The sequence below is a fragment of the Macaca mulatta genome, chromosome 15, assembly GCF_049350105.2.
Source record: "Macaca mulatta isolate MMU2019108-1 chromosome 15, T2T-MMU8v2.0, whole genome shotgun sequence".
Lineage (NCBI taxonomy): Eukaryota > Metazoa > Chordata > Mammalia > Primates > Cercopithecidae > Macaca > Macaca mulatta.
This window is the reverse complement of record NC_133420.1, coordinates 97,364,896-97,391,893: the sequence shown is the minus strand read 5'-3', so window position 1 is coordinate 97,391,893 and position 26,998 is coordinate 97,364,896. Positions and strand designations below refer to the sequence as shown.

At 39.5% G+C, this 26,998-nt stretch overlaps 1 protein-coding gene across 28 annotated transcripts in view; it reads left to right on the top strand.

Moving 5' to 3' along the window:
• Positions 1-26,998, top strand: part of SMARCA2 (SWI/SNF related, matrix associated, actin dependent regulator of chromatin, subfamily a, member 2) — a 222,486-nt gene that overhangs the window by 104,579 nt on the left and 90,909 nt on the right. For all 28 annotated transcript variants that reach the window (XM_077966143.1, XM_077966133.1, XM_028835203.2 and 25 more), the window contains 9 exons: positions 542-689; positions 4,786-4,949; positions 6,270-6,336; positions 7,001-7,111; positions 9,744-9,986; positions 11,401-11,514; positions 20,648-20,755; positions 21,363-21,449; positions 25,574-25,620. In XM_077966143.1, the coding sequence (XP_077822269.1) occupies positions 542-689; positions 4,786-4,949; positions 6,270-6,336; positions 7,001-7,111; positions 9,744-9,986; positions 11,401-11,514; positions 20,648-20,755; positions 21,363-21,449; positions 25,574-25,620 (1,089 nt within the window). The remainder of the gene's footprint in view (positions 1-541; positions 690-4,785; positions 4,950-6,269; positions 6,337-7,000; positions 7,112-9,743; positions 9,987-11,400; positions 11,515-20,647; positions 20,756-21,362; positions 21,450-25,573; positions 25,621-26,998) is intronic.

The following is a 26,998-nucleotide window of genomic DNA, read 5'->3' as shown; positions in this document are numbered from 1 at the left end:
AGTGATTCCTCATTGCCTATCGAATAACAGACTAGCTCATGAACAAGGCACAGAAGATAGAAGCCTGCCTTTCCTCCTTCCTACCCCTTTAATGTTGGGTTGCCCTCTCCCCCTGCCCTCCCAGCTTTAGCCAGTGTTCTGTGAACAGGATTTATCTTTGTATTTAACAGTCTAGGACGGCTTCATCAGCAAAATGTTCAACTGCAGGTGTAGGTTTCTGGCTCCTATCTGTCTTTTGGGTCAAGGGGACCTGCATTTGAATCCTGGTTTCACTACCTTTTATGGGATTCAAACAAATGAAGTAACCCCTGTAAGCCTCAGGTTCTCCACCTGCATAAAATGGGGATGATCATCATGCCTTTTATGCTTGCTTTTTGTGAGGATTACAGATAGTGTATATTAACTGCATGGCAAGTAGTGGTTGATAAATAAAACACACTTATTGCAGCTATTTTAGGTTCTCAAACCATTTTTTGAGTGAAGTAAAACAACACATGCACACACATGTCTGTGTGTGATTCTCCACTTTTTCCTTTCCCAGGACAGCTAAGCAAGACGTGGATGATGAATACAGCATGCAGTACAGTGCCAGGGGCTCCCAGTCCTACTACACCGTGGCTCATGCCATCTCGGAGAGGGTGGAGAAACAGTCCGCCCTCCTCATTAACGGAACCCTAAAGCATTACCAGGTAATTGGCGTGGTTTGTGTTTCCTTGGCAAGTCATAATCATTTGCCTAATTTTGATTGAAGTATGTCATGCACATGTTAACTAAGGGCTTTTGATGACGAGACATTTTAGGCCACATCACTTATAATACTGAGATTCCTTTCATGGTGTCTATAATTCTTCTTTTAGAGTACTCCATGTTACTATCTTTACTAGGGCATGCCATACCCATTTTCTCTTTTATGCTTTTGGGATGTATTTTAAGTGATCTCTGCAAAATGGGAAACCCAGCCACATTGTATTAAACTGGAGAACATCCACGCCTCATCTTGAAGCAGATGAAGTATTTCTTTAAAATCTGTAGGTGTGGCTGTGGTTTTATGCCATGGATTCAACCCGCCTAGGAGTAGCTGTCTACTACATTTATGCTTTTTCTTAAGACACAATAGGCCAGGCGAAGTGGCTCACTCCTGTAATCCCCATCACCTTGGGAGGCTGAGGTGGGTGGATCACTTGAGGTCAGGAGTTCGAGACTAGCCTGGCCAACATGGTGAAACCCTGTCTCTACTAAAAATACAAAAATTAGCCGGGTGTGATGGCACACGTCTGTAATCCCGGCTACTCCGGAGGCTGAGGCAGGAGAATCGCTTGAGCCTGGGAGGCGGAGGTTGCAGTGAGCCAAGATCATGCCACCGCACTCCAGCCTCGGTGACAAAGTGAAACTCATCTAAAAAAAGAAAAAAAAAAAAAAAAGATGCAATAAAATTGTGAGCATCTGTGCTTTGGTTAAAAATTAGGCCAATGTTTTATTTGACCTGTAATTGAGGCTAATTCCTGTGTTCTACCTTCTACCACTTTGTGATGTTTCTCAAAGTGTATTCCATGAGACATTTGTTCTATGAATTGCTCCTTAAAAATTAAAAAAAAGATACCAGGTGTGGTAGCTCACATCTGTAATCCCAGCACTTTGGGAGGCTGAAGCAGGCGGAGTATGAGGTCAGGAGATGGAGACCACCCTGGCTAACACGGTGAAACCCCGTCTCTCCTAAAAACAAAAAAAAATTAGCCGGGCGTGGTGGTGGGCGCCTGTAGTCCCAGCTACTCAGCCTCAGCCTCAGGAAGCTGAGGCAGGAGAATGGCATGAGCCTGGGAGCGCAGCTTGCAGTGAGCCAAGATAGCACCACTGCACTCCAGCCTGGGTGACAGTGAGACTCTGTCTCAAAAAAAAAAAAAATAAAAAAAATAAAAAAAGAAGTTTGTGGCCAAATATTGTAACTAAGATTAACATATAAATTACTATTTCTAAATTGAATACTTGTGAATGAGTCGATAGTCACATTATTGATAATAGGCATAACCCTGGACTGTCCCTTGACAACAACCAGATATGGTCACTCTGGCAGTGACACCTCCTGTTAATTCACGTGCCCATCAGCACACTTAGGACTCTGTGGAAATCAACATGTAACCATGATGCACATCAGCATCCTGCAGTAAAATCACTTATTTAACATTGTTTAACTTTGTATTTCCCAAACTTCTTTGACTACCAAGCCCTATTTTTATATCAGCAATTAACATCCTGTAAGACTAGCATCTTCTAGAATATACTTTAGGAAGTGTACTTGTTGGCGTCAGGTCCTCTCCACTCTTAACACTTGGCACTGTGTCCGCTGCCCTTGCATAGGAGTGCAGAATACAATGACTGCGAGTACAGTACTGCCTTGATTTGTGCTAAAGCACTAGCAGTTTTTACCTACCATTGCTTTTACATCATCAGTGCAGATGTCAACACAGTAAAAATGACAAGTGATGCCTTAGTATTGTCATGCAAATCATTTTGACCTTGTAGATCTCCTGCCAAGGTCTTGGGTGCCCCCTGAGAATCCCTGGAGCACATTCTGAGGACCACTGCTCTGGCCGTAGTAAGGTCATGTGTTCTCCAAAGACCATGTCATAGTCATGCGATCCAAAGCAGGTTTCATCTTATTTGGCCTACCTGACACAGATGTTAACTCACAGCATGCTCTAATAAAACTTTTGTGTATCTGTATATAGGAGATCCATCTTTTGAATTATTTGTAAATAACTTTTAATGCCACATGGATTTTCTTCTGTCATCCAACACCCTTCTAAGCACTCTTCATCACTCTCTTTTCAAAGCCAGCTTCTACTTCCATATGTGAGTTTTATGCCTCTGTGTTGCTGAGCTGCTATACATTCCCTGAACATGCCTTGCAGTGTCTCTCTGGGTTTATACCTCATAAAGTGCCTTCTTCCTGGAATCTTGACTAGCCATATCTGCCTGATGAGATCTCACAAACCAGTTCAAGTTGTGGCTCAAAGCCTTCCCTGATCATTTCTCACAAACCAGTTCAAGTTGTGGCCCAAAGCCTTCCCTGATCATTGTCTCCATGAGTAAGCTTTCTACCTTCTTGCTTCTTGACAGGTTTTTGTGTCATTAATACTTATTTAACCTTGACATGGCTGAGGTTTTCCTGCTACTCCTAGAGAGCCACATAAGCTTGGTTCAACATGTGATCCTCCCCCTGGCCAATTCTGCTGGTTTCCAGCCTGAGAAAACCTAAATTACTTCCCACAATTTTTGTGAATTTCTGGTCTCCTCTGTTGCTAGTTTCTGCTTCTGTTTTGTATTGAATTAGCGCAAATGCAAAATTCAGCCCTTTATCAATTTTCACTTAAAAAAAAAAATTCATCCTACAGAGTATCCAAAATGTTTCTGGTATTTAGTTGACTTTTCTAAAGGTCTAGTGGTTTCAGGGACACATTGCAGGCAGACAGCTTCTCCTATCTACCACTGTTTGTTTTACAATAATTTCCACTGTTTCCCTCTATCTTTTGCCCATTCTCTTGGAGGTTCTTCCTGTTTCTCTACTTACCTCTTGGTGTTGCTGTATTTCTGCAGAAACCTTTAGGATGACTTTGGAATCTTGCATGGTACAAAGTATCTCAAGTGCCTTATGGAAGTATTGCTTCAAACCAATGTAGTGTCTCCCTAAGAAAAATTCTTGTCAATACAGTTTTGTATGTATACATATACATTGGCACTGTCAACCACTTTTTGGTATATGTGTATATGTGCCTCATTCATTGTTTTCTCTTTGATTTGAGCTTCCGAAGGGAGGCGTGCATCTTACAGACCTTCGTATCTATCTGCTACAGCTCCTTGCATGGCCCCTTGCACAGAATAGTCGTTTAATAAATATTTTAAATAAACTAATTACTTGCTTTGTTCTTACATAAAAAATTAACATTTCCCTAAGCATAACATCATTAGCAAGCTGAATTGACTTTAGCAAATATATATATAATTGATCCTATCATTTAAATCCAGCATCTGTGGTATGATGGTGGAAGGGAATTGTTGATTGGGGGATGGAGGTTTAACAACTTTTTATTTTCACCCAACCTTACTTGTGTACTTAACGTGGGGAATCTCTGGTGCAGTGTTTTTTTACTTCAGAAATACGTCGAGCGTGTTTCCAGTCACCAGCTTCATGTGCAGCCTTTGGGGAGTACTCACATTGCAAAGTTTGCATGTGCTGCCTGGGAGCTTTCTCCCTGCCAGGAAGAGAAATGTCCTCCTGTGGTCCCAGCAGAGTGTTCCTGGCTTCCTGGTCACTCCGCCTTCTCACTGAGGGGACCTCACCCTGGGGGTAGCCTTTTTATTACCAAAAAGGCTGTTTCTAATAATCTCTGATCTGTGTGCCAAATCTACCTTCACATTGGCTTTTTATTCTTGGACTGGTTGGATTAGATTTTGGTTTGGGCTTTTTTCATTTATAGTAATTCTAGAATGTCATATACTGTGAAATACTAAGTATGGATGAGCGGCAAAGCTGCTTTAAAACTCACCAGTATGCTACAGCCCATCATTTCTAAATCTGATTAACACTCAGCACCTGCCAAGCAGCGGGAATGATTACAGGCTCATATTTTACATTCTTTTTGCATTGGTGCTTCCCCCATTTTCCTACTGTGGGAGACCCAACATATAGCACTGAGGAGTTAAGAAGTCACAGCCTCGCTTGAGTTGTATTAGTATTAATTACCTGTGCAGATCTTGGATAATTGAAGCAATTACTCTTCATTTCAGCTCCAGGGCCTGGAATGGATGGTTTCCCTGTATAATAACAATTTGAACGGAATCTTAGCTGATGAAATGGGGCTAGGAAAGACCATACAGACCATTGCACTCATCACTTATCTGATGGAGCACAAAAGACTCAATGGCCCCTATCTCATCATTGTTCCCCTTTCGTAAGTAAAGTCATTTATTCCACAGTCATCGTTCTGTATGTTGATTAGTAGCTTATCCTTGTCTTTTACTTAAGACAGAATTGTAGCATGTAGTCACCTAAATCCAGATTACCAAGAGCATGTAATCTGGATTTAGGTTTTAGTTTCCCACCCCTCCCCATCCTAGCCTGTTTGATTGGCCTTTTAAGCAGGGGACCAAGTGATTTTATCAGCCATTAGCATTACAGGTCTATACAGCCTGAACACTGCATAGGGAGTCTTGCTCATCATTATTCCTTAAGTGGCTCACAAAGGGGAAAGTTTGTGTGTGTGTGGGGGGGGGTGTGTGTGAGGTTTCTTTGATTTTTTCCTTATTCCATTTCCAAAAGATTATATATTCTTAAATCTTCCTTTTAAAGCGGAATATAAATCAAAAGCACAACTATGAATTTTGCATTAAAATAACCTTAGTATGTGCACTGAGGTTATGTTTCAATGAGTTTGCTGCTTAGTAAGGACAGGCCTTTGCTGTTCACCATTATGTTCCCAGTGCCTCACCCACTGGGTATTTCTTAGAAGGTCCTAAGTGGACACTACTGAGTGAGGGCATAATGATTCACACGCACCCTCCCTGGGAGTTCAGTGTGTCTGCCTGTGGGTGTTAGGTTGCAGCTTTATTCACCGAGCTCTTGTTATAGATCTCAATGCTGATAGGAACTTGGACCTTCAGTAAGAAGAAGGATTCTATTAATATTATTGTGTTTTCTTTGAATTTTTTCTAATGAAGACTATTTGCAGTCCTTTTTGTATGAATTATCTGTATCTATAATATTTAGGCATCTTTTGCATTTAATCTATATTTTGCACGTTCTGAATCATATATACAGTGACACTTTCAGGACTTTAAAAAAAAAGTCATTCAATATTTCTTCCCCGTTCCCTCTTGACAGATTTATTTTATGTTTTCATGTGGTTTTGTAATTTCTTTTTCCTGACTCAACTTTTTTCTGAACTTATATGACTGTTTATGAAGACTCCTAAAATTATTCTGGCAATTGCTCTTTTTAAATATCATATTACAGTTTAGTTTTTTGCTCTCTATATATTCTCTGGTTTTTTTCTTACAAGATTTTTTTTATGAACCACAAACTTGTCATGTTTTGTGACAGTTTATTTTGAACTTATCTCTTATTTCCACACCTTTAAAATATGTTGTTGAGATATGTTATATTCTGTAGCCCCTTTCAAGGTGAGGCCTGAAAATGAATAAGAACATCTTTTTAACCATTGATTTTTATACAAATGTCTTTTTTCTGTGTATTTTTTTTTGTTGTTCCATAGGACTCTATCTAACTGGACATATGAATTTGACAAATGGGCTCCTTCTGTGGTGAAAATTTCTTACAAGGTTTGGAATGCTGTATTTATATATAAATGTGGAAGAGCAAAAAATAGACCGTATTTTCTTCATTCCATATGCACATCTGTGAACTGTATTTGGTTGTAAAGTTTTGTCATGTACATCATGTACTAAACCGTGAGAGTTAATCATCCCAAGAAGATGACTGTAATAAACCATAATTACTTTCAGATAGTGAAATCCAGAAGAAAATTGTTAATTATCATATTGCAAGGTTTCTGATGAGAGTAATACAAATGACAAATATCACACATTCTGCATGCTGCTGACTGGCTCACTGTGGGCTGCTACTGTGCCGACTGTTCCTGCAAAGTCAGGCAGTTACCCGGGTGCCCGGGCTGCCTGCTGTACTTTCTCAAAAGAACTGGAGCCTTTCAGCAGAGCAGTGGGTTCTCTACTACCACAAAGTCACTGTCATTTCTCTTTGCCCTCCCACTGTCTTTGGTGGGAAAACCTTTCTAAAAAAGATCTGAAAAGGGTCAAGACGTGTAATTTAGCCAAAACTTCCTTGTGTATAATAGATCAGTCTATGAGAATGTGTGTCTGTGCATTCTTCAGTCACATGTCTGGGCATCATTAAGCTATGAATAGTGAGAAATAACACACATATATGTCCATAGGATCATGCATATACTGTTTTCTTTCCATTCAGGGTACTCCTGCCATGCGTCGCTCCCTTGTCCCCCAGCTACGGAGTGGCAAATTCAATGTCCTCTTGACTACTTATGAGTATATTATAAAAGACAAGCACATTCTTGCAAAGGTATGTTTCTAAAAAATTATTTTCTCTCTAATTATGGACCATCGCACTGGAACGTGAAGTATTGCCCAAATCAATAGTATAATTAGATCCTTAGATGGCTTGTCCCTTTCTTTATTTTTTAAAAATTTTGTCAGAGTTTGATGTATTTAGGTCATGGATTTGATTTCATGCATGCTATTTGTGTGTGTGTGTGTGTGTGTGTGTGTGTGTGTGTGTGTGTATGGTTGATCCTGGAATGGCTCTTGACTGTCCTCTCAGAGTTGATGAGTTTACATCTCTTAGAAAAATTCACCTGGTTGCTTCTGCAACTCTTTTCTCTCCAACAGCTTTGAACATTCTCGGGAGAGAAATAATTGTTTTTGTTGCCCTGAGATATTGTCAGTGTAACTTCATTCCTCTTGTGCCTTTGTTTCTCCAAAGATGAGCCAGACACCTCTGCATATGGTCTCCGCCATATGAACATTTATCCAAGCATTGGCTTTTGTGGTAGTCTTGTTTCAGGTTTTTCCTGGTGAAATAATAGACTATCATTGTTGGATTACTCAAGGCTGTTTCTGTGACTATTTATTTGAAACTGAGAAAGAGGTGTTTCTGTGACTTACGTGTCTCCTAATTTGTGTGTCCTAAGTTGTTCCTCAGCCACAAAGTAGAAGTTTTTACCCCCATTTTTATCATCTTGTCTTCTAGTACATTCATGTAGAAAGATGGAAGTACTCTCTCTCATGGAACAAATAATGAAAACTCATTTTTTTTTCTCTTTAGTAATTTTTTTTTTACCCCATGATGTTTTGAAAGCACTATAATCTGAAACTAAGTTATGTCCAAAATTGAATAGAACCTCTATTTCTGGGGTCTATTCTATCTCTGCATTAAACTCTTGCTCTGGGAACTGAGAGTTCCCTTCATGGCATCATAGGAAATAACAAAAAGGAAATGTGTTCCCAGGGGAGGTTTAATAATTGAGATGGCACTGGCAACAATGTTGTGTTCCACCTCCTCACACTCAGAGATGAATTTGGCAGTGTCAAAAATGATGTGTTTTCAATATTACTATGGGAATGTATTTGTACATTTGAGATCCTTTTAAAAAAATTCATATTGTGTCATCTGCATATGTATTTCAAGATTCATTGGAGATGCCTGGTAATGAGATGCATTGCTTTTATTTGTTACTGGAGAAATGGAGCTATAGAAAGGGGTAGTAATTTTGTCCAAGTGGAAGACCTAATTAGTAGTAGACCCAATAGCAAAATCAAAGGCCTCTGATTCTTTATTACTTCATAAGCTAAATTAGGCAAGAAAGTAGATTTAGGATATTTATTTAAATATATTTTTGTCTGCTTACCTCTTTTCATGCTATTGGTAAGTTTGAGGCAGTTGATTGTACAGTTTTAATTATCCTTTAAGCACTTTCCTTAGAGGTGGTGGAGGAAGGAAGAAAAATTGAGGTAGGTTTTTTGTTTGTTTGTTTGTTTACCTATACATCCCAGCCTGACTGATAATTTTATTCCTTTTCTCCCGGCATGTCTGATGCTTCTAATGAGGAAGGCAAGGACTGTATAGAATACTTCCCTCATCTCCCTTCTGTCTCTAGGAGCTTTGCAGCAGGATCTGGGGACATCTGAGCACCAGATGTTTTTCTTGGCCATAGCCACTGTTTTGTAGAGAATGGATAGGCTTAGTGGAACATTCCTCATTGTTCTCACTTTAAGAAACTGAACAGTGCTCTTAAGAGGACCGAAGGGCAAGGCATGAGAGAGGAAAGGGACTGTGTAGACAGGATAGAGGACTGGGCCATTTAAGCATTCTGGACGTTTTACGCAATAGTCATGTTGGGGAATTATGCTGTATTTAATTCTGCAGTTTTGGCATAAATAGAGGAATGATATTTTTGCACTGCCCTTTCTGCCAGTGAGTATATACTTTTATTTTAGATAAAACAGGGGTCCTAGATCTGGCAGGTAAGGAATGTGCGTGTATTGAGGGAGCTTGGTTGTCAGACCTAATTTTTGAAGAGCTGTATGTACAAATTTAATGTGAAATGGTCCAACTTTTAAATGTTAGCAACCAGTCCAAACAAAACAAAACACACTTCCCAGCCAAGCCCTAAAGGTAGTAACCAGCCAGGCTAATAGAAAAGAAGGTATGGAGCCAGGAATATCTCAGCTGTAGAACCTGCTAGGGCCATCTTGGAAAAATCAGTCATTAACCTCTGCTTCAGGTGGGTACCTATATTCTGCACCTGTCATGAGCCGAAATAGCATGACAATGAAATCTGGGATAGCTGTCATGATACAGTATTACTAGAAGGGGCACTGGATGGGGAGATACAGGATCCACATGTAGGAACAACCATGTCATTCTGGACCTAACTTTCTTTCTTTGTAAAAAGTTGATTTGGAATTACGAGGTCTGTAAGGAACATTGTTGCTTTAACATTCTATTATTACAGGATGTCTTATGTGGCCTATCAGGCATGAGACATTGTTGAGATTCTCTTGTCTCAAAGGTAATCACGGCATATCATATACCAAGGATGGGTTCTTTGGTTTCCCGCACCACTACTTGCTTGTTGGAAATAGTTGTATTTTCCCTTGCTTACTACATGTCCATCCTTCCTCTTATGTTATAGATTCGGTGGAAATACATGATAGTGGATGAAGGCCACCGAATGAAGAATCACCACTGCAAGCTGACTCAGGTCTTGAACACTCACTATGTGGCTCCCAGAAGGATCCTCTTGACTGGGACCCCGCTGCAGAATAAGCTCCCTGAACTCTGGGCCCTCCTCAACTTCCTCCTCCCCACAATTTTTAAGAGCTGCAGCACATTTGAACAATGGTTCAATGCTCCATTTGCCATGACTGGTGAAAGGGTACTGGTCTGACTTTTGTTTTTTCTACTGCATGACAATGACATGAAATGAAAGGCCCTAAAGCTGGGAACATTACTGCCACAGAACACCCGCAGGGTGGTTTACAATGTTGTTTATTTTATGAAACCCATTGGTGGGTGGACATGGTCTCGTGGTGGGGTTATTTTCCCCTCCTAGGAAAATGGATCTAGTGGTATACGGGGCATCTAATCCCTTTGTCTTTTGCCAGCATGTTTACCAGGCTACCAGAAAAGGGTCCCTACTGGTGGAACCAGTGGGCCACAGGGAGGATGAACATGGAGATGTTTTGCTGAATTAATTTAACCAGATCAAATTAACAACTAAATACAAGCTTTAAACAAATCTTTCCTTGTTATAAACTTGGAGTTCCCTTTGAAATATTTCCACATGAAGAGTTTGTGTGTAAAACAGAACTAGTTTTCACTAATTTTCTGCACACTTTTTTTTTTTTTCTTTTTAGGTTTTAATGTGAGTTTCAGTTTTGTGTGTACGTAAATTGTCTTCCTGGAGTAGCCATTTATTTTCCAGTTTCTTACTGTTCCTTCCACTGTCTTCTCTTAAGACCTCATTTATGAAAGGAAGACAATGGGCCGTTGCAAGAAAAGAAATGGGCACGTCATTTTCATAGTGGTTCCTCATTCATAGGAATGAAAAGCCACTAAAAATGCTTTAGTAAAATTTCAGTTTGAATTATTTGGTCCTTTGATTTTGAGGCACATGGGCCCCTCCTCAGTGGTTAACTCACTGGCTTGCCCATTTGTAGAAAGTAGTGTCAATCAACTCTGCCCCCTAGAGGTTAATAGGAGAAGGTGAAAGAGAAAGCCGGGAAATTTGTAAGTTTGGCTAAATTTGAACTAGATAGGGCTGAGAAAAGGAAAGGAGTGAAGTTAGAGGGACTTAGAGGTCCACCAGCATAAACTAGATCGACTCTTGTTCCTCTTCTTTATATGTGCAAGCCCCTGTTCCTTTAGTATGTTTCTGTGTCTGAGACAACCAAGACGAAGGGCCTAACTTAAGGCTGCCACTTTAAATAGGGAACATATTAACTATTGCCCCTCTTCTCCCGTTCTATCTCAATCTTCAGTCCGTCTTCATTGACAGTCATATTCCATACAATTTGGGGCTGTTGACACTACTGATAAAAACTGGTGGCTTCTGGACTCTTTTCCATAGAACTCAGCATTAAGACAAAGATCTATTTAGAGGTCATTTTGTTACCGCTTGGTAGGCAGGTGGGAAGATAATTCAGAGGTAGATATGATAGGCTTAAACCTGGCTTTAATGCATGTAAAATGTTAATCATGTATTGAACCATATAAGTATAACATAAAGCTTTATTGTATGAAACATCCTTTTCTTTAAAACATCAAATTCATATAAGCCTCTCTTACAGGTGGATTTAAATGAAGAAGAAACTATATTGATCATCAGACGTCTACATAAGGTGTTAAGACCATTTTTACTAAGGAGACTGAAGAAAGAAGTTGAATCCCAGCTTCCAGAAAAAGTATGTCGCACAGTCAAAAGTTGTGGGGTTTTTTTTCCTCCAGCAAATATATTTGAAGTACCTGCCTCTGAGATTGTGTTTCTGAAACAGCAGACTCATATTGTAGTTATAAGTATCTTGAAAATATCTTAAAGTGCTTTTTTGTTTGATAGGGCTAGAGAGAGAAGGGAAATTATAGCATTTGCAGCCTGTTTTCCAAAAGCGTTCGAGCGGATTTTATAAAATTATCAAATTCATTGAGTCTCATTTACATTTTAATTTTAGAATTTTTTTTTTTAAGTGGCCTCATTGAGTTCACTGTTGCAGGCACTGTAGAATTGTTCTGCTTATAAGTGAATGGAATATTTGACTTTGGGGACTTGTGTCATCATTGAAGGGGATGGGGAACATTAGCAGGTTTTCTAGAAATGTATTTAGTATTTGATGTTTGTGATGTCACCATTCTGACAGTAAGTGAAAAAACAAGAGTTTCTGCAAATTACAGACACACCATCTAATTATTTGGGGACATTATTTTTGTTCCGTGCCATAAAAATTAAGTTCCTGTGACCACGTTAAGCCAGTATTTTTCAGACTAACTTTTGGAAACTTAGTTTGTGGTGCTTTAGAACAGCTTCTGAGCCCTTCGCTCTATGTTTTGGGGTTGGATTTGAGTATTAGTTTACTATGTTTCTGATCGTATTTTGGAACCATGCATATTTGAATTCTAAGTTTCATTCTCTTAAAGATAGTTTAGCATTGTATACTATTTGTTGCATGAGGTATTTTGATTGGAGTTTTTTCTTTAGAAGAGCCAATTCTGAGATGTTTTATTTTTTGCATGATTGTGGTTTTTCTGGGTAACGACTCTATTTTTGGACAGATCGGTTCCTCCTGTTCATTTTTAAGTGGGAGTTGTCAAGATGGTGTACAAAGTTGATCACTTTGTTAAGAGAGAATTTTACTCCCTAATCCTTTATGCATTGATAGTCTGAAAAAAAATTAAAAATGATTTTTATACCATGCATGTCTCAGTGAAAGTCTAAGTATTTAAGTATTTTATTCTGCTGGTGAATGCATCTTGGGTGTAGAATGCTGTTGATACTCCCTTGGACTTCCTGTGTTCTTGGCCTCTGGGTAGCACCCTTTCTGTTCAAGATGGAGTTTAGTTACTGAGTACATAAATTGGTAAATGGGTATAGTGGCCATGTGGGTGCCTTGAATTACTTCCTAGCATACAATTACAGTGATTCTGCAAGTGATAGAGATGGAATGTTAATTATTTTAATTTATCACATAATTTCTTTTTTTTTTTCTTTAGAAGAGGTATAAAATAAAAGGCAATTAACTGAAGCCTTTCATTTATTCATTCCATAAAAATTCTTAATCTTGTTCATTCATTTCTAAGACTGGCTAATACAGATAGATTTTTAAAAATATATTGCAAGTTGAAAGTATGTTATGTTTTAAGAAAATCCACTAGAGAAAAATTGAAATTTTTGCAGCTTAAGAATTATGAGGTGATTAATTATATCACAGAGGAATTCTTTGCTTTACAAAAATATTTATTTTATGGTTCTTTCTATAAGAGAAGTTCCTGAGTATACTTGAAGGATGATAAAATTTTTTAAAACTGTGTTTACCCTCAAATTGTCAAGAGTATGTCTCCTGCGTGAAGTATACATGTACTCTTTAGCACCCAGAGTATTATATTTGAGATACGTAAAATAGTGTGTGGTATTATATATGGCTACCTTTAGAGGTATCTGTATCTTTAAAGGCAGCCATGTTATCTTTTCCTGGAGGAACTTGGTGGAGTGGAAATCATGGGCTCTGCTTGTCAGAGTAGGCATGGGTTTCACCACATTCTCCATCTCTTACTATGTGAACTTGGGCAAGTCATCTAAACTAAACGAGTCTTAGTGTTCTTATCAGTGATCTGGAAGATAAATGACTCTACCTTATGGAGTTCTGAGGATTAAAGGGATGTAGGGCTCCTAATACCATGCCAGGCACATGGTAGGCACCCAACCAGTGACAGCTGCTTTGGCGTATTCCTTATTTTCTACTCATGTTGCTGTCTCTGTTATTAACAGGACTTCCATTTTCCTATTCTTCAAGCTCTTTCTCACTGTTTTCTTGTCTTTGCTATCCTTCCAGTAGCCCCCCTGCATCTCTCTCTGTAAACTTTTCAAGTGCTTTGTGTTTGTATGTGGTTGTTGTTGATATGGCTGGGCTGATGTTCATTTTCTACTTTTTCAGCCTTGTTAGGGTTTTTTTTTTTTTTTAACCTGGGGAAAGTTGGAAATCTCATTGCCATCTTAGGGGGTAAAGAAGTTTCTTTTACCACCACTGCTTACAGCCACAAACAACATGTATGTCTTACTTAGCCTGAATAAAGAATCCAGAAAGGAACTATGGCAGATGGAGGAAAAGGCTAAATACTTTCACAGGAGTAATTCTCAAATGTTTTTGTGAAAAAAGAACCATATAGGAAAGAGGCTTTTACTTTGATTTTTTAATTTACGTGTAGTAAAATTTGCTTCTTTTGGTGTATAGTTTTATGAGTTTTGACAAATGAAGAGTTGTGTTAACCATGCCCACAACAAAAATTCAAAATAATGTAATCATCCACCCCTTCAAAAAAAATTCCCTGGTATTCCCCAGTGCTACTTCTTTTCAGTCAAACCCTCCCTCAGTCAAACCCTCCCTCGGCTCTTAGCCTCATGCAGCCACTAATCTGTTCTCCATCCCTGTCTATAGCTTTGTCTTTTCCAAAATGTCATGTGAGTAGAATAAGACAATATATAACCTTTTGCATCTGTTTCTTTTCTTATTTGGCAACATGTGTTTCAGATTCATCCATGTTGTTGCATGTATCAATAGTTGGTTCGTTTTTATTGTTGAATAATATCCCATTATATGGATGCAGTGCAGTTTGTTTGACATTTGGGTCATTTCTAGTTTTTGACAATTATGAATAGAGCTGCTATATACCTTCATGTGCAGGTTGTTGTGTGAACATAGGTTTTCATTTCACTTGAGTAAATGCCTTAGGTATATGACTGCTTGATCGAATGGTCAGTGTATACACAGATTTATAAGAAACTTCTGCATTGTTTCTTAGACTGTCTGAACCACTGGGTAGTCCCACCAGAAATATATGACCATTCTGCTTCCTCCACATTCTCATTAGTGCTTGGTATTGTCAGTTTTTCAAGATTTCTAGCCATTCAATAGGTGCATAGTGGTGTCTTGTAACTTTAATTCGCATTCTCTAATGTCTAATATTGTTGAGCATCTTTTCGTGTGCTTTCTCAGGTGAAACTAAAGCAGGTATATAAAGGCCACAATTTTGTAAACGCAGGTCAACCACATAGGAAAATTAGCTTTAATATTAGTCTAATGAAACACTTAATGAGCAAGGGAATATACCCACCCCCAAACCACCAACACCGCCCAGCCGTTGGCATAAAATCCATTTCTTATGCGCGGGAAAGAATGCCAAATAGAAAGGGGATTATATAAGAACAACTTAAGCTAAATAAAAATTGATTTTTCTATTTAGCTCCCATTTAAGGTTATCTGTGCTGACTCTTTTGTTAATTCATATTATCAAGAACCAACTATACTTGCAATTGGCTGGGTATTTCTTTATGTCTAAAAATGCTAAAATATGTATTTAATGTCTGAGGTTAACTAGAGGTTGACCTACCTGAAGTCAGTCCTGATTCTGATATAGTTTGTGTAAAACACCAACAAAGCTTTGCTTACATTGGCAATTTGTGTATTCATTATATCAAATTTTGGAATGCTTAGCATAAATAATCATTACTTTGTTCCTCTCTCATGCCATAGAGTTTAGAACTTGAGACTTTCATAGATTGAATCATATTGTTTAAAAATCTCAGTTCACAAAGCAGTGATATATCACATGTAGTTTAGGTTTATTATTCCAATAATACATCCTTTAGGGAGGGGAATTATAAATGAAGAATAGTATTCAGGCAGAAGCTATGAACAAAGTTCAAATACTTCTACAGGGATATATAAGAAGAAATGCTGGGCCAGTATAGTGACCTGACTTGCCTACTTTTAGGGACCAGTTAGGCCATTTACTAACATAAGAATGCTTAGGAGATAAGTACCAAATACATGAGGTCAGCACCTCAGTTTTACGTATGATTTAAACGAAAATAGCTCCAGTGGCTCTCACAAATCTTAACTTACTGGGAGAATCACCCCCGTGAAGAAGTCACAAGTTTCATTTGCTATAGCACCAGTATATTTTGAGGAGCTTTCACATGCATGCTCTAAACAGATGCCATCACATTTTTTTGGGGGGCGAACTCAGACTCAACCGAGTTGGAGTTGGCACGATTATTATAAAGACTTCTTGCGTCACTGTGATTCAGTGTGGTGGCTTTAGAATTGTTCAGCCCATCCCTTTTCTTGATACATACCTGTTGATTGCCTGCTCTGTACATTGTGCTGCACTCAGGCCAGGTGGGAGGCATAATACACCAGAAATGGGAGGCATGATGTGAGAAGTCAACAGACTTGGCTGTGGAGGTGAGGGCTACTCACACTGAATAATGGCGTGGCAATGCAAAGCAACATCATCCCACCAATCAGAATGAATGACTCAGGAATTCAGGTGGTTTAGGACAGGGGTATGCAGTATGTACACATGGGTGTATGTGTTGGGGAATGCTTATTAGTAATCCACTGGGTGGAGAAAGATGTTAGAACAATCATGTATATTGATCTTTCTCTTAAAAAAATCTTTACTGATATTTAACATGCAAATTGACACTGGTACCTTTGTGGTACGTGTGTATGTGTGTCTGAAAGCCAGTCATGTGCTGGGAGTACACTGTGTAGGTTATCCCAGGGGAAGCGTGAGAGTGGGTCTCCCCCACCAGGAGCATCTGATAGTCCATTCATCTTTGTTGCCTGGTTCATTTAGTTTCTGCCGATGGTAAGGCATTATGGGTCTCCCTGTGCCCAGATAAGGAGATTTAGTATGATCTGATTTTAACTAAACTACCACCACTGGTCCCCAGAAGGGTTTAAAAGGATTCTGCAAAGGAGTGCAGGTTGAAATCACATAAGCATAGATGAACAACGGGAAAAAGGCCATCCTGTCTCTTCTCCCATTCCTCGTGTTGGTGTTCAACAGCCGCATCATGGTACTTGGGCTGGAGTTGACGAAAAATATTAGATATCATCAAATTGGCAGCTTTAAATAGGGATATAAATCAACTTCCTTTAACATTGACCCATGCCCTGAAAGTAACTCATATCTTGAGACATTAATATTAGTGCATGCATATAGTAATTCATAAATAAATATGTAGATGTGTATTGGGAAAATGAGCTTTAGCATGTCTTCTTGTTTTTCTTCTCCATTATCAAAAAAGCTTACTGACAAACTTCTTTGAGAGAAATGAAAGGGAAATTGGCTTTGGCTGATAGTGTGATTGGGAAAGATCTTAAAAAGGGTCCTCAGGGTAGAGTAGAGTTAGAAAGGAGCCTTAAGACTAAGTAAGGACATCCCAGGCCTGGGAAAAAGTACAAAAACAAACCAAGTGGCATGGAGTTGTTTGAGAAGGCTCTGGGAGCAAACATAAAATACAGTTGTGAAGCTTATGTGATTTTGATCATGTGTATTAAATCCCCTAATTGTGTGAGGAAAGAGACTCTGCCTTCCAAGAGCAGCCATCAGGTCCTGGAGAGCAGCTTGCCTCTCTGCGGACTTGATCTCTTTGAGGATGCTTGCATCCCTGTCTCCATGGCATCACCATGCGTGCCTCCTGCTTTCCAAACTCCTTCACCTCCAGCCCTTAGCAGTGGCTGACTGATAGGAAGGTGCTTGAGTGTTCTTTCCTGAATTCTGGATCTGCCTTCCCCAAATGCATAAGCATCAGCCGTGCCTTCTACATTCGGGAAGGTTTGATCAAGCCAGGAGGGAGGTGCAGGTGAAGGTGAACCTCAGGCAGAGCTAGGAAGCCTGAAAATCTCCTTCGTCATCCTAACATGGAGCTTAAAAGAGTGGATTCTATTTCAAATCCTTACTGTGCCATTGAATAGCTATATCTTTGGGCCTGTAGCTAAACGTCTGTGGTGCTCAGATTCCTAATCTATAAAATGAGAAGGCTAAATGTAGCTATCTCAGTAGAGCTCTTTTGTGTGTTAAATGAGGGAAGGCACAGAAAGCGCTTTGCACTTTGCACAGGGCCTTTTCTATGGAAAGAGCCCAGTAATATTAGTCCTTGATGTCATTTTACCATTATACTTGTTAAAGTCTAACGTCGTTCAACATTTTTCTTTACCATTATCAAATGTCATTGTGAGTTAACAGCTCTTGAAAAAGAAGAAGGCTGGGGTAATCACTTCACAATGTATGTGTATATCAAAATATCACAGACATACCTTAAATATATGTAATTTGTGTTTCTATATATTATACCTTTTTAAAATATTATACCTTGATACAATTATACCTCAGTAAAGCTGAAAAAATTAGAATTTTTTTTTTATTATACATTAAGTTCTAGGGTACATGTGCACAGTGTGCAGGTTTGTTACTTATGTATACATGTGCCATGTTGGTGTGCTGCACCCAGTAACTCGTCATTTATATTAGGTATATCTCCTAAGGCTATCCCTCCCCCCTCCCCCTACCCCATGACAGGCCCTGGTGTGTGATGTTCCCCACCCTGTGTCCAAGTGTTCTCATTGTTCAATTCCCACCTGTGAGTGAGAACGTGTGGTGTTTGGTTTTCTGTCCTTGCGACAGTTTGTTCATAATGATGGTTTCCAGCTTCATCCATGTCCCTACAAAGGACATGAACTCATCTTTTTTTATGGCTACATAGTATTCCACAGTGTATATGTGCCACATTTTCTTAATCCAGTCTATCATTGATGGACATTTGGGTTGATTCCAAGTCTTTGCTATTGTGAATAGTGCCGCAATAAACATACGTGTGCATGTGTCTTTATAGCAGCATGATTTCTAATCCTTTGGGTATATACCCAGTAATGGGATGGCTGGGTCAAATGGTATTTCTAGTTCTAGATCCTTGAGGAATTACCACACTGTCTTCCACAATGGTTGAACTAGTTTACAGTCCCACCAACAGTGTAAAAGCGTTCCTGTTTCTCCACATCCTCTCCAGCACCTGTTGTTTCCTGACTTTTTTATGATCGCCATTCTAACTGGTGTGAGATGGTATCTCGTGGTTTTGATTTGCATTTCTCTGATGGCTAGTGATGATGAGCATTTTTTCATGTGTCTGTTGGCTGCATAAATGTCTTCTTTTGAGAAGTGTCTGTTCATATCCTTCACCCACTTTTTGATGGTGTTGTTTGATTTTTTCTTGTAAATTTGTTTAAGTTATTTGTAGATTCTGGGTATTAGCCCTTTGTCAGATGAGTAGATTGCAAAAATTTTCTCCCATCCTGTAGGTTGCCTGTTCACTCTGATGGTAGTTTCTTTTGCTGTGCAGAAGCTCTTTAGTTTGATTAGGTCCCATTTGTCAATTTTGGCTTTTGTTGGCATTGCTTTTGGTATTTTAGACATGAAGTCCTTGCCCACGCCTATGTCCTGAATGAGTGTCACTCTGTCACTCCAGTGCAGTGGCACGATCTCGGCTCATTGCAACCTCTGCCTCTTGGGTTCCAGCAATTCTCCTGCCTCAGCCTCCTGAATAGCTGGGATTATAGGCGCACACCACCACGCCTGGCTAATTTTTGTATTTTTAGTAGAGATGGGGTTTCATCATGTTGGTCAGGCTGGTCTGGAACTCCTGACCTCATGATCTGCCCACCTCGGCCTCCCAAAGTGCTGGGACTGCAGGCATGAGTCACCACACCTGGCCAAATTATAGAAATTTTTTATATTAAAAAAAAAGACAAGTACTTTAAATATGTAACATGATCAGTTTTCTAAAACACAAAGCCTGTGTTAAATGCATACTTATTTATTAATCTTGGAGATTTTTCTTTCACCTGGCCAAGAAGGTCATTAAAAACTGAAGCATGTTTTTGGAGGGTTACTTACACTTCTCCACTTCTCTGTAAAAGAGCGAGCTTTTCGCTAATCTCCTTTGATGCATCAAAATGTGTGGCCAAAAACTATTAATTGTGGTTCCATTTGGTCTGACAGGTTCCTTCTAAAGCAACAATTGAATGAATATTCAAGTTCTTTGTGACCTGTTCTCCCTGGCCTTCAGAGCTGCAAATAATGTGATCATTTTAAATCAGTTTATTAAACATTAGCTTGGTGATTTACTTTTAATCACATTCTGCATATTTCTAGGCATTAATCTGATGTTTATTATGAAAATTGCACATTTGTATTCTTGGGATTCTTTTTTAAATAAAGAAAAACAATGCTAGGCAATAAGGCAGATTTTATGTATTAGGAGTATGATAAAGTATGCAGGTGTGTGATAAACCATGAGCATGTGAATTCCCCTTAACTTTGTAAAATTGGATTTTGATGGTATTTCAACTGGAAGCACAGGAGGCCTTGTCCTCCTTTCGATGGCCATAAAGTAGTGTCCAATTGTGGATTAATTTCTCTCTTCCACCTGTTCTCACTTGGTTGCATCCTGCCATTTCTCAAGAGTGGAAGTTAATGGTAGTCACCCTAGGGATGTTATAAATCTCACTTTTAGACTAGTATTAGAGATACCACATGTGACCCTTTAAAAATGTTTCACGAAGAAAATCACAGGATATTTGTCAGTCACTGCTTTTCCTAAAACCGTTCTGTTCATAGGAAAGGAAGTATAATTGGGAAGTGAAGGAAATGCTAAAAATACCCCATATTGAACATTTTTGAATTTGAACAGTTTGTAAGCCATTCTCTCTCTCAAATTTAGAACCAAGTCCAGAAATTTCAGAAAACATGACCCCAGCATCAATTACATATAACCTTTGGAAGCCCCCACCATCATAATGGTACCTTTAACAATGATGACGCTGGTCCCTTCTAACACCCCCATCTCACCCCGCACTCCATGAATCCAAGAAAGAGAGAGACACCTTTGTGCTTCCAGGAGTGACACTGATTCAGCAGTCTTCTTAGAACAGGCGCCTTCTCCTTCCTGCTCTTGCCTACTTACTGTTCTCTTTTCCGCAGGTGGAATATGTGATCAAGTGTGACATGTCAGCTCTGCAGAAGATTCTGTATCGCCATATGCAGGCTAAGGGGATCCTTCTCACAGATGGTTCTGAGAAAGATAAGAAGGTATGTTGCGGAAGATGATGCAACTCAAGGTCTGTGATATGTCTTCTCATGGCTGTGACATTGAATATTCACAGGAAGCATCCCTGCTAATGCTGATTTGTTAAAGTAAATCACTGGACCTCCTTTGAGCTATTAGAGCTGCCAAAGATAATCTCTTCACCTCTTAGCTGCATTGGGGCAGGAAGAAAGAAGGAATATGTTCACATTACCAAAATAGTTAGCTCTGCTTATGTCAATTTTGCAGCAGATATATTCTGCCTAAATGTGGGGTGGCATTTCAGAAGGTTTTAAAATCCAGTTTCACTCCCTGGGCATCTGTTCTGTGCTTCTGTGTTCTGGAGTCCTACGGAATAGACAGTCATGTCACAAAGCCATTGACTACACATAATTCTTCAAGGTTCACTTTTTTGGTAGGATAAGTTAATCACAAGAAAGACATTATATCTAACTCAGGAACGGCTATATAATTAAAGAAGCTTTGAACCACAAGGTGTGTAGGTGACTGAGAAAACCTTTGGTCCTTTGTATAAGAAGCCCAGTTTAAAAGATCTGAAATGTCTGACCAGTGAATAATTAGTTTTATTTTTCTCTTTCCACTGATTCTTAGGGGAAAGGAGGTGCTAAGACACTTATGAACACTATCATGCAGTTGAGAAAAATCTGCAACCACCCATACATGTTTCAGCACATTGAGGTAAGTCTGTATTGTGTGTGTAGAGCCTGATTGTGCTAATATACTAATGCTAGTTGTTAAAACAAACAAACAAAACAAAAACCAAAATAGGTTTAAAACATGTTGGTGGAAGTTGAGATGACATGATCTGATAGCTCGACAAGCAGAATTAACAAACATGAGTATTCTGGTTATGGGTTCTCATTGGCACCAAGCATTTGAGCATCTGGAATTTTATAACCAAGAGTTTAAAGTGGAGAGAAAATGTTGTAAGCAGTGGCTCACTTGTGTGGGTTTAGGTAAGTACTGTGAATTACCTTGTTATAGTAGGAGCTCTGAAATTGAAGATAATGATAAATACATTCAGCTTCCTCGGAAGAATGCTGTGAAAAATATTAAAATAACATATTTATGACTGCTAAAGAGAAAGATTTTCTTTAAATATTTTCTTTGTAAAAGACACTGGCTTTAGTCTGTTACTTTGATTTATATTTTTCCTTTCTTGTTTCTGTCGTGATGATGTAAATCCATGCATTCATCCTGATGCTCAGGTCTCTAGAAAGCTATTTTGCAGGGAGAGGACATTTTCTGCCATGTTCACTCCATGTGAATAAGTTTCCTAAATTGACAGTGTTTCACCCCAGTCAGAGCAATTGACTGGAGCAGGAATGAAAAGGAGCCACAATTGTATTCCCCATTTGTCATTGCTGCTGCTGAGGCAAATGGTCCTGGTGGCAATTATTTGCCAGGGTAGTGCCTACTTTCTCCTGCAAAATGGGCAGGAGACATAGAGAACATCACTGCAGGGCTCCAGTGTCTGCATCAATTTATTTTAAAAAATACATAGAAACTTCTGGAGAGTTAAAACTTAATCACAGTATTAAAATTGAGTTGGAGCACTCTTCTTTTTGAATATTCTTTTTTCTCCCTTATTTTTGGCAGTTGTACCTGTCAGGTCAGAGTATTCATTGCACACCATATCCGCATGCCAGAATTCTTTTCTAGCTGTGCTGGATAATTGGAAAGATTTCTGACACTGCTATTGCCTTCACATCCGTAGGAGAAAGTATCCATAGACACTGGGGAGAGTACCCACAGCCATAGGAGAGAGTGTATGGCCGTAGAGGAGAATATCCATAGACATAGGGGAAAGTATCTACACATCGAAGTAAAACGACAACAGCAACAACACTTAAAGAATCTCAGGGCTGAGTGCGGTGGCTCACTCCTGTAATCCCAGCACTTTGGTAGGCCGAGGCGGGCAGATCACCTGAGGTCAGGAGTTCGAGACCGGCCTGGCCAACATGGTAAAACCCTGTCTAAAACTACAAAATTACAAAACTACAGAATTATAAAACTACAAAAATTAGCTGGGCATCATGTCAGGCGCCTGTAATCCCAGCTACACAGGAGGCTGAGGAAACAGAATTGCTTGAACCTGGGAGGTGGAGGTTGCAGTGAGCCAAGATCATGCCATTGCACTCCAGCCTGAGTGACAAGAGCGAAAGTCGGTCTCAAAAAAAAAAAAAAAAAAAAAAAAAGTCTCACTAGTAAGTCATAATTATTTACATGTATTATTGAAGGGGAATGCAATGGCCAATAATGAATTCATATCCACCAGGTCACTTTGTAACTGTGAACTGGGGTAAGTCATCAGATTCTCCATGCTATAATGTGCTTGATTTGTAAACAGAGGTAATAATAGATTATAGGACTGGCAGGAGGACCAGCTTTTAAACAATAACATGCGAAGCATCTTGTAAACTGATGTCGTGTTGTATCAGATGTAAGGTACCAATGAATTGGTAGTGGGTGTAGGTTGGGTTGAAAGGAGCTGGGAAAAAAGTCTAATGATGAAACTGCCTGGGGTTTTGTTAGTCTAACCTGTTGCCCACCGTCCCATTTTTTTCTGAAAACAATTTTAAGATATGTATGGTAATCTATGAGGGCCTTGGGGGACTTAGGAATTTTGAAGATTAAGCAGCAATCTTACTTCGTTTTGGTTATCATAAAAGAAATGATCCCTTCAGCCATGCTGGGCTAAGTAGGGAAGGAAGGGAGATGATGCCTTCTGTCCTCCAGCTTCAGTCTGGAGGGTGGGAAAGGATAGAGGAGGAGTGGGATCATGAAGGAAGCGAAGTTTAAGGTGCATGCCCTTCGGTACCTACATATTGACATCTTAAGTAGCAGTTGGTAGAAAGGCAGACTTTGATTTGCAATTTTTTTTTTTAACAGAAAAACTCTCAGGAGTCTATTCCTAGAAACGAGATCCACAGTTATGGCAAATCTAGTGACAACTATGGAACAGAGGTGGTGTGTGAATTTGCCTTTGTTGTATTTCGTTTGCCACACACTCTTTGTTCATACTAAATCCTGTCAGATGCTCAGCCTCAAAATGGGTCTCACTGCCTCCCTGGGGACCTTCAAACTCAAGAAATGAAAACAGTATTTTTAACATGATGCTGTTACCTAATCTCCAACAGCATCCATTGGCACCCTCTCTTTGGTTTTCACAAGCCTGCTTGGAGACAGGGATGGGGCCTAATGGAGACTGTGAGCTTGGTTCTAGGGGATGGAGGTGAGGTATTGGCCACAGTCTATCCTGTTAATTTTGCCACAGGACTGGAGCTTACCATAGATGATGAGCATATTTGAGAGTACTGTTGAGCCCAGAGGGAAAGATCTGGTGCCATTGGAGGAAACGCTGCAGGGATCCAGGGAGGAGGGAAGGCAGAAAAGGGAGACAGCGGTGGCTGATGTGAAGGTGTAACCTGCTCTCCATTCCCACCGATGGTTGCCATTCCCTTAAAGTCAGAATAGAGAAATGCATGGAGAACAGTCATGTATTTCTTCCTGTGAATCAGAAAGGAGGGAGTTAAAGTTATGTGATTACACTCTGTATTCTGAAAACAGAAGCCAGACACCTGAGGGATGCTGTACATCTAGGACTTTATTTGTAACAGAGGAAAGCACAGTATAGAAGAGATGTTAGGATTTCACCAAACTGACCAGGCATGGTGGCTCATGCCAGTAAGCCTAGCACTTTGGGAGGCCAAGGCAGTCAGGTCACTTGCGGTAAGGAGTTCAAGACCAGCATGGCCAATGTGGTGAAACCCTGTCTGTACTAAAAATACAGAAAATTAACCAGGTGTAGTGGCACATGCTGTAGTCCCAACTACTCAGGAGTCTGAGGCAGGAGAATTGCTTGAACCTGGGAGGCGGAGGTTTGCAATGAGCTGAGACCGCACCACTGCACTCCAGCCTGGGCAACAGAGTGAGACTCTGTCTCAAAAAAAAAAGAAAAGATTTCACCAAACTAAGAATTAGAATATGTAATCACCATTATTTTTATTGCTAAATTTTTCCACAATGCATATTGTATTAGTCCGTTTTCATGCTGCTGATAAAGGCATACCTGAGACTGGGCAATTTGGAAAGAAAAAAGGTTTAATGAACTCACATATTTCACATGGTTGGGGAGGCCTCACAATCATGGCAGAAGGCGAAAGGAACATCTTACATGGTGGCAGGCAAGAGAGAGTGAGAGCCAAATGAAAAGGGAAACCCCTTATAAAGCCACCAGATCTCGTGAGACTTACAATCACGAGAACGGCTTGGGGGAAACCTTCCTGATGATTCAGTTGATTCCCCCAGGGTCCCTCCCACAACACACGGGAATTATGGGAGCTACAATTCAAGATGAGATTTCAGTGGGGACACAGCCAAGCCCTATCACATGTATTTATATATACATAGTAATTCTGATTTGCTTGTATTGTGCTCTTATAGTCTAGACTCTGAACTCCTTGAGTTCAGATCCACCCTAGAGGGTGGATCTCCAAAAACAACTATTGGCTCAGCTATGGGCCAGTGGGTGCTCAGTGACTGTGTGATGGGTAAACTAACTCTGTTACCTGAGAGTCTAGAGACTAGAAGAAACTCACAGGATACATTTCTGGTGGAACAAAAGTCTGCATGCAATATACTGAATTTCTCGTTCATTATATATGTAAGTTTTTTTGCTTATTCCTTAATTATTTTGTTTTAACTATAGAAATAGGTAGGATAACATCACTAAAGGAGTAATCATTAAGTTAATAATTACATTTTTTAAAATCATTTCTCTCTCTCTCTCTCTTTTAAAGGAATCCTTTGCTGAACACCTAGGCTATTCAAATGGGGTCATCAATGGGTAAATCTCAAATTTTTTTTTTCTTTTAAAAAAAATGTTGTTGGCCTTACATAAACTCCTCCTCTCTACAGTGTTTCCTCTTGTGCAAATACATACTTCCAGCCCTCTAAGTGCTCTTCAGTGGAGAAGTTAACCAAAACGATATCAGCATTCTCTTTTACTTTACTGGCATAAATTATTACTTGCCTTAAGCAAGTGGCTATTCAAAGGACATAGATCTTATTTAATAGACTTAATAGTATCCTAGTGTTCAAAAAATGTTGTTGAAGTTTCAAAGGTTTGTTATTTATAACCAAAAGTATAGCCTGGGCTTGAAGAGAATTTATCTTATTAAATTTCACATTGACATTTGATATTAATGTACATGAGAAGAAATTTCTCATCTGCTGTAAATGTTTACAGTTTTATAGTCATTTGTTAGAGTATGGTCTGTGTAAGAAATGTTTTTCATTAGCAATGGATGTTAAAGAGAATATTGACTTGCAACAACAAAAATGAACACTGCCTTAACAGAAAGTCTGTGTGTGTGTGTGTGTGTGTGTGTCTGTGTGTGTATGTGTGTGTTGCAAATTTGAAAAATTTATTATTAGGATGTAGTCATCATTCTTGGATCCCAAGGGCAGACAGTTTCACTGGGCTAAGAACCAGGAACTATAACCTATCCAGAAGCAGTGCTGCTAAGCTTTCCCTGCCTCTTCTTGCCTTTCTTTTCTCTGTGTTCTGTGGTTACTCCTGCTCCCATCAGCTTGGCCAGGGTTGCGTGGTGAAAACACGGCTATGGGGTATTTGGAGAACAGTTCTCAGAGTGGGGAATGGACATCAGGAAGACATACGTTTGAAAAATGTGTTAGAAATAACATATCCTGTGTCATAAAATCAACTACCAGATGATACATTCCAGTACTATAGTTTACATGTGCACTGGCAAGTTTTCTAAACAGTATCGCCTAGAATTCAGTTTTAATTGTATAACACAGCCCTGTTGATAAAAGAAAAATAAGGATGAACTATAGAGGGAAAAGGCCCTACTTTAGCCTTTCTTCATATCACAGCGTCTTCTCCATCTCATACTCCCATCGTGTTTTTGACTTGTACTTCTATAGTAATCCAAGACTTGTCCTCCCCCAGTCCATTCTTACACGATGTCCATAGTGATCTTATAGAAAGGTATGCCAGACCTCATCACTCCCCTGCTTAAAACCCATTGATGGCTTTTCATTGCACTGAAAATGAAAATGTTCAGTGTAGCTCATAGAGCCCTACAGAGTCTATTCCTAATCTCATCCTCCACCTCTCTGTCTTCATCTCCCAGTATTCTGTCCTCACTTCTGTTTAAGCCATGCTTACCGGTTTTTTTGTTTGTTTGTTTGTTTTTCAA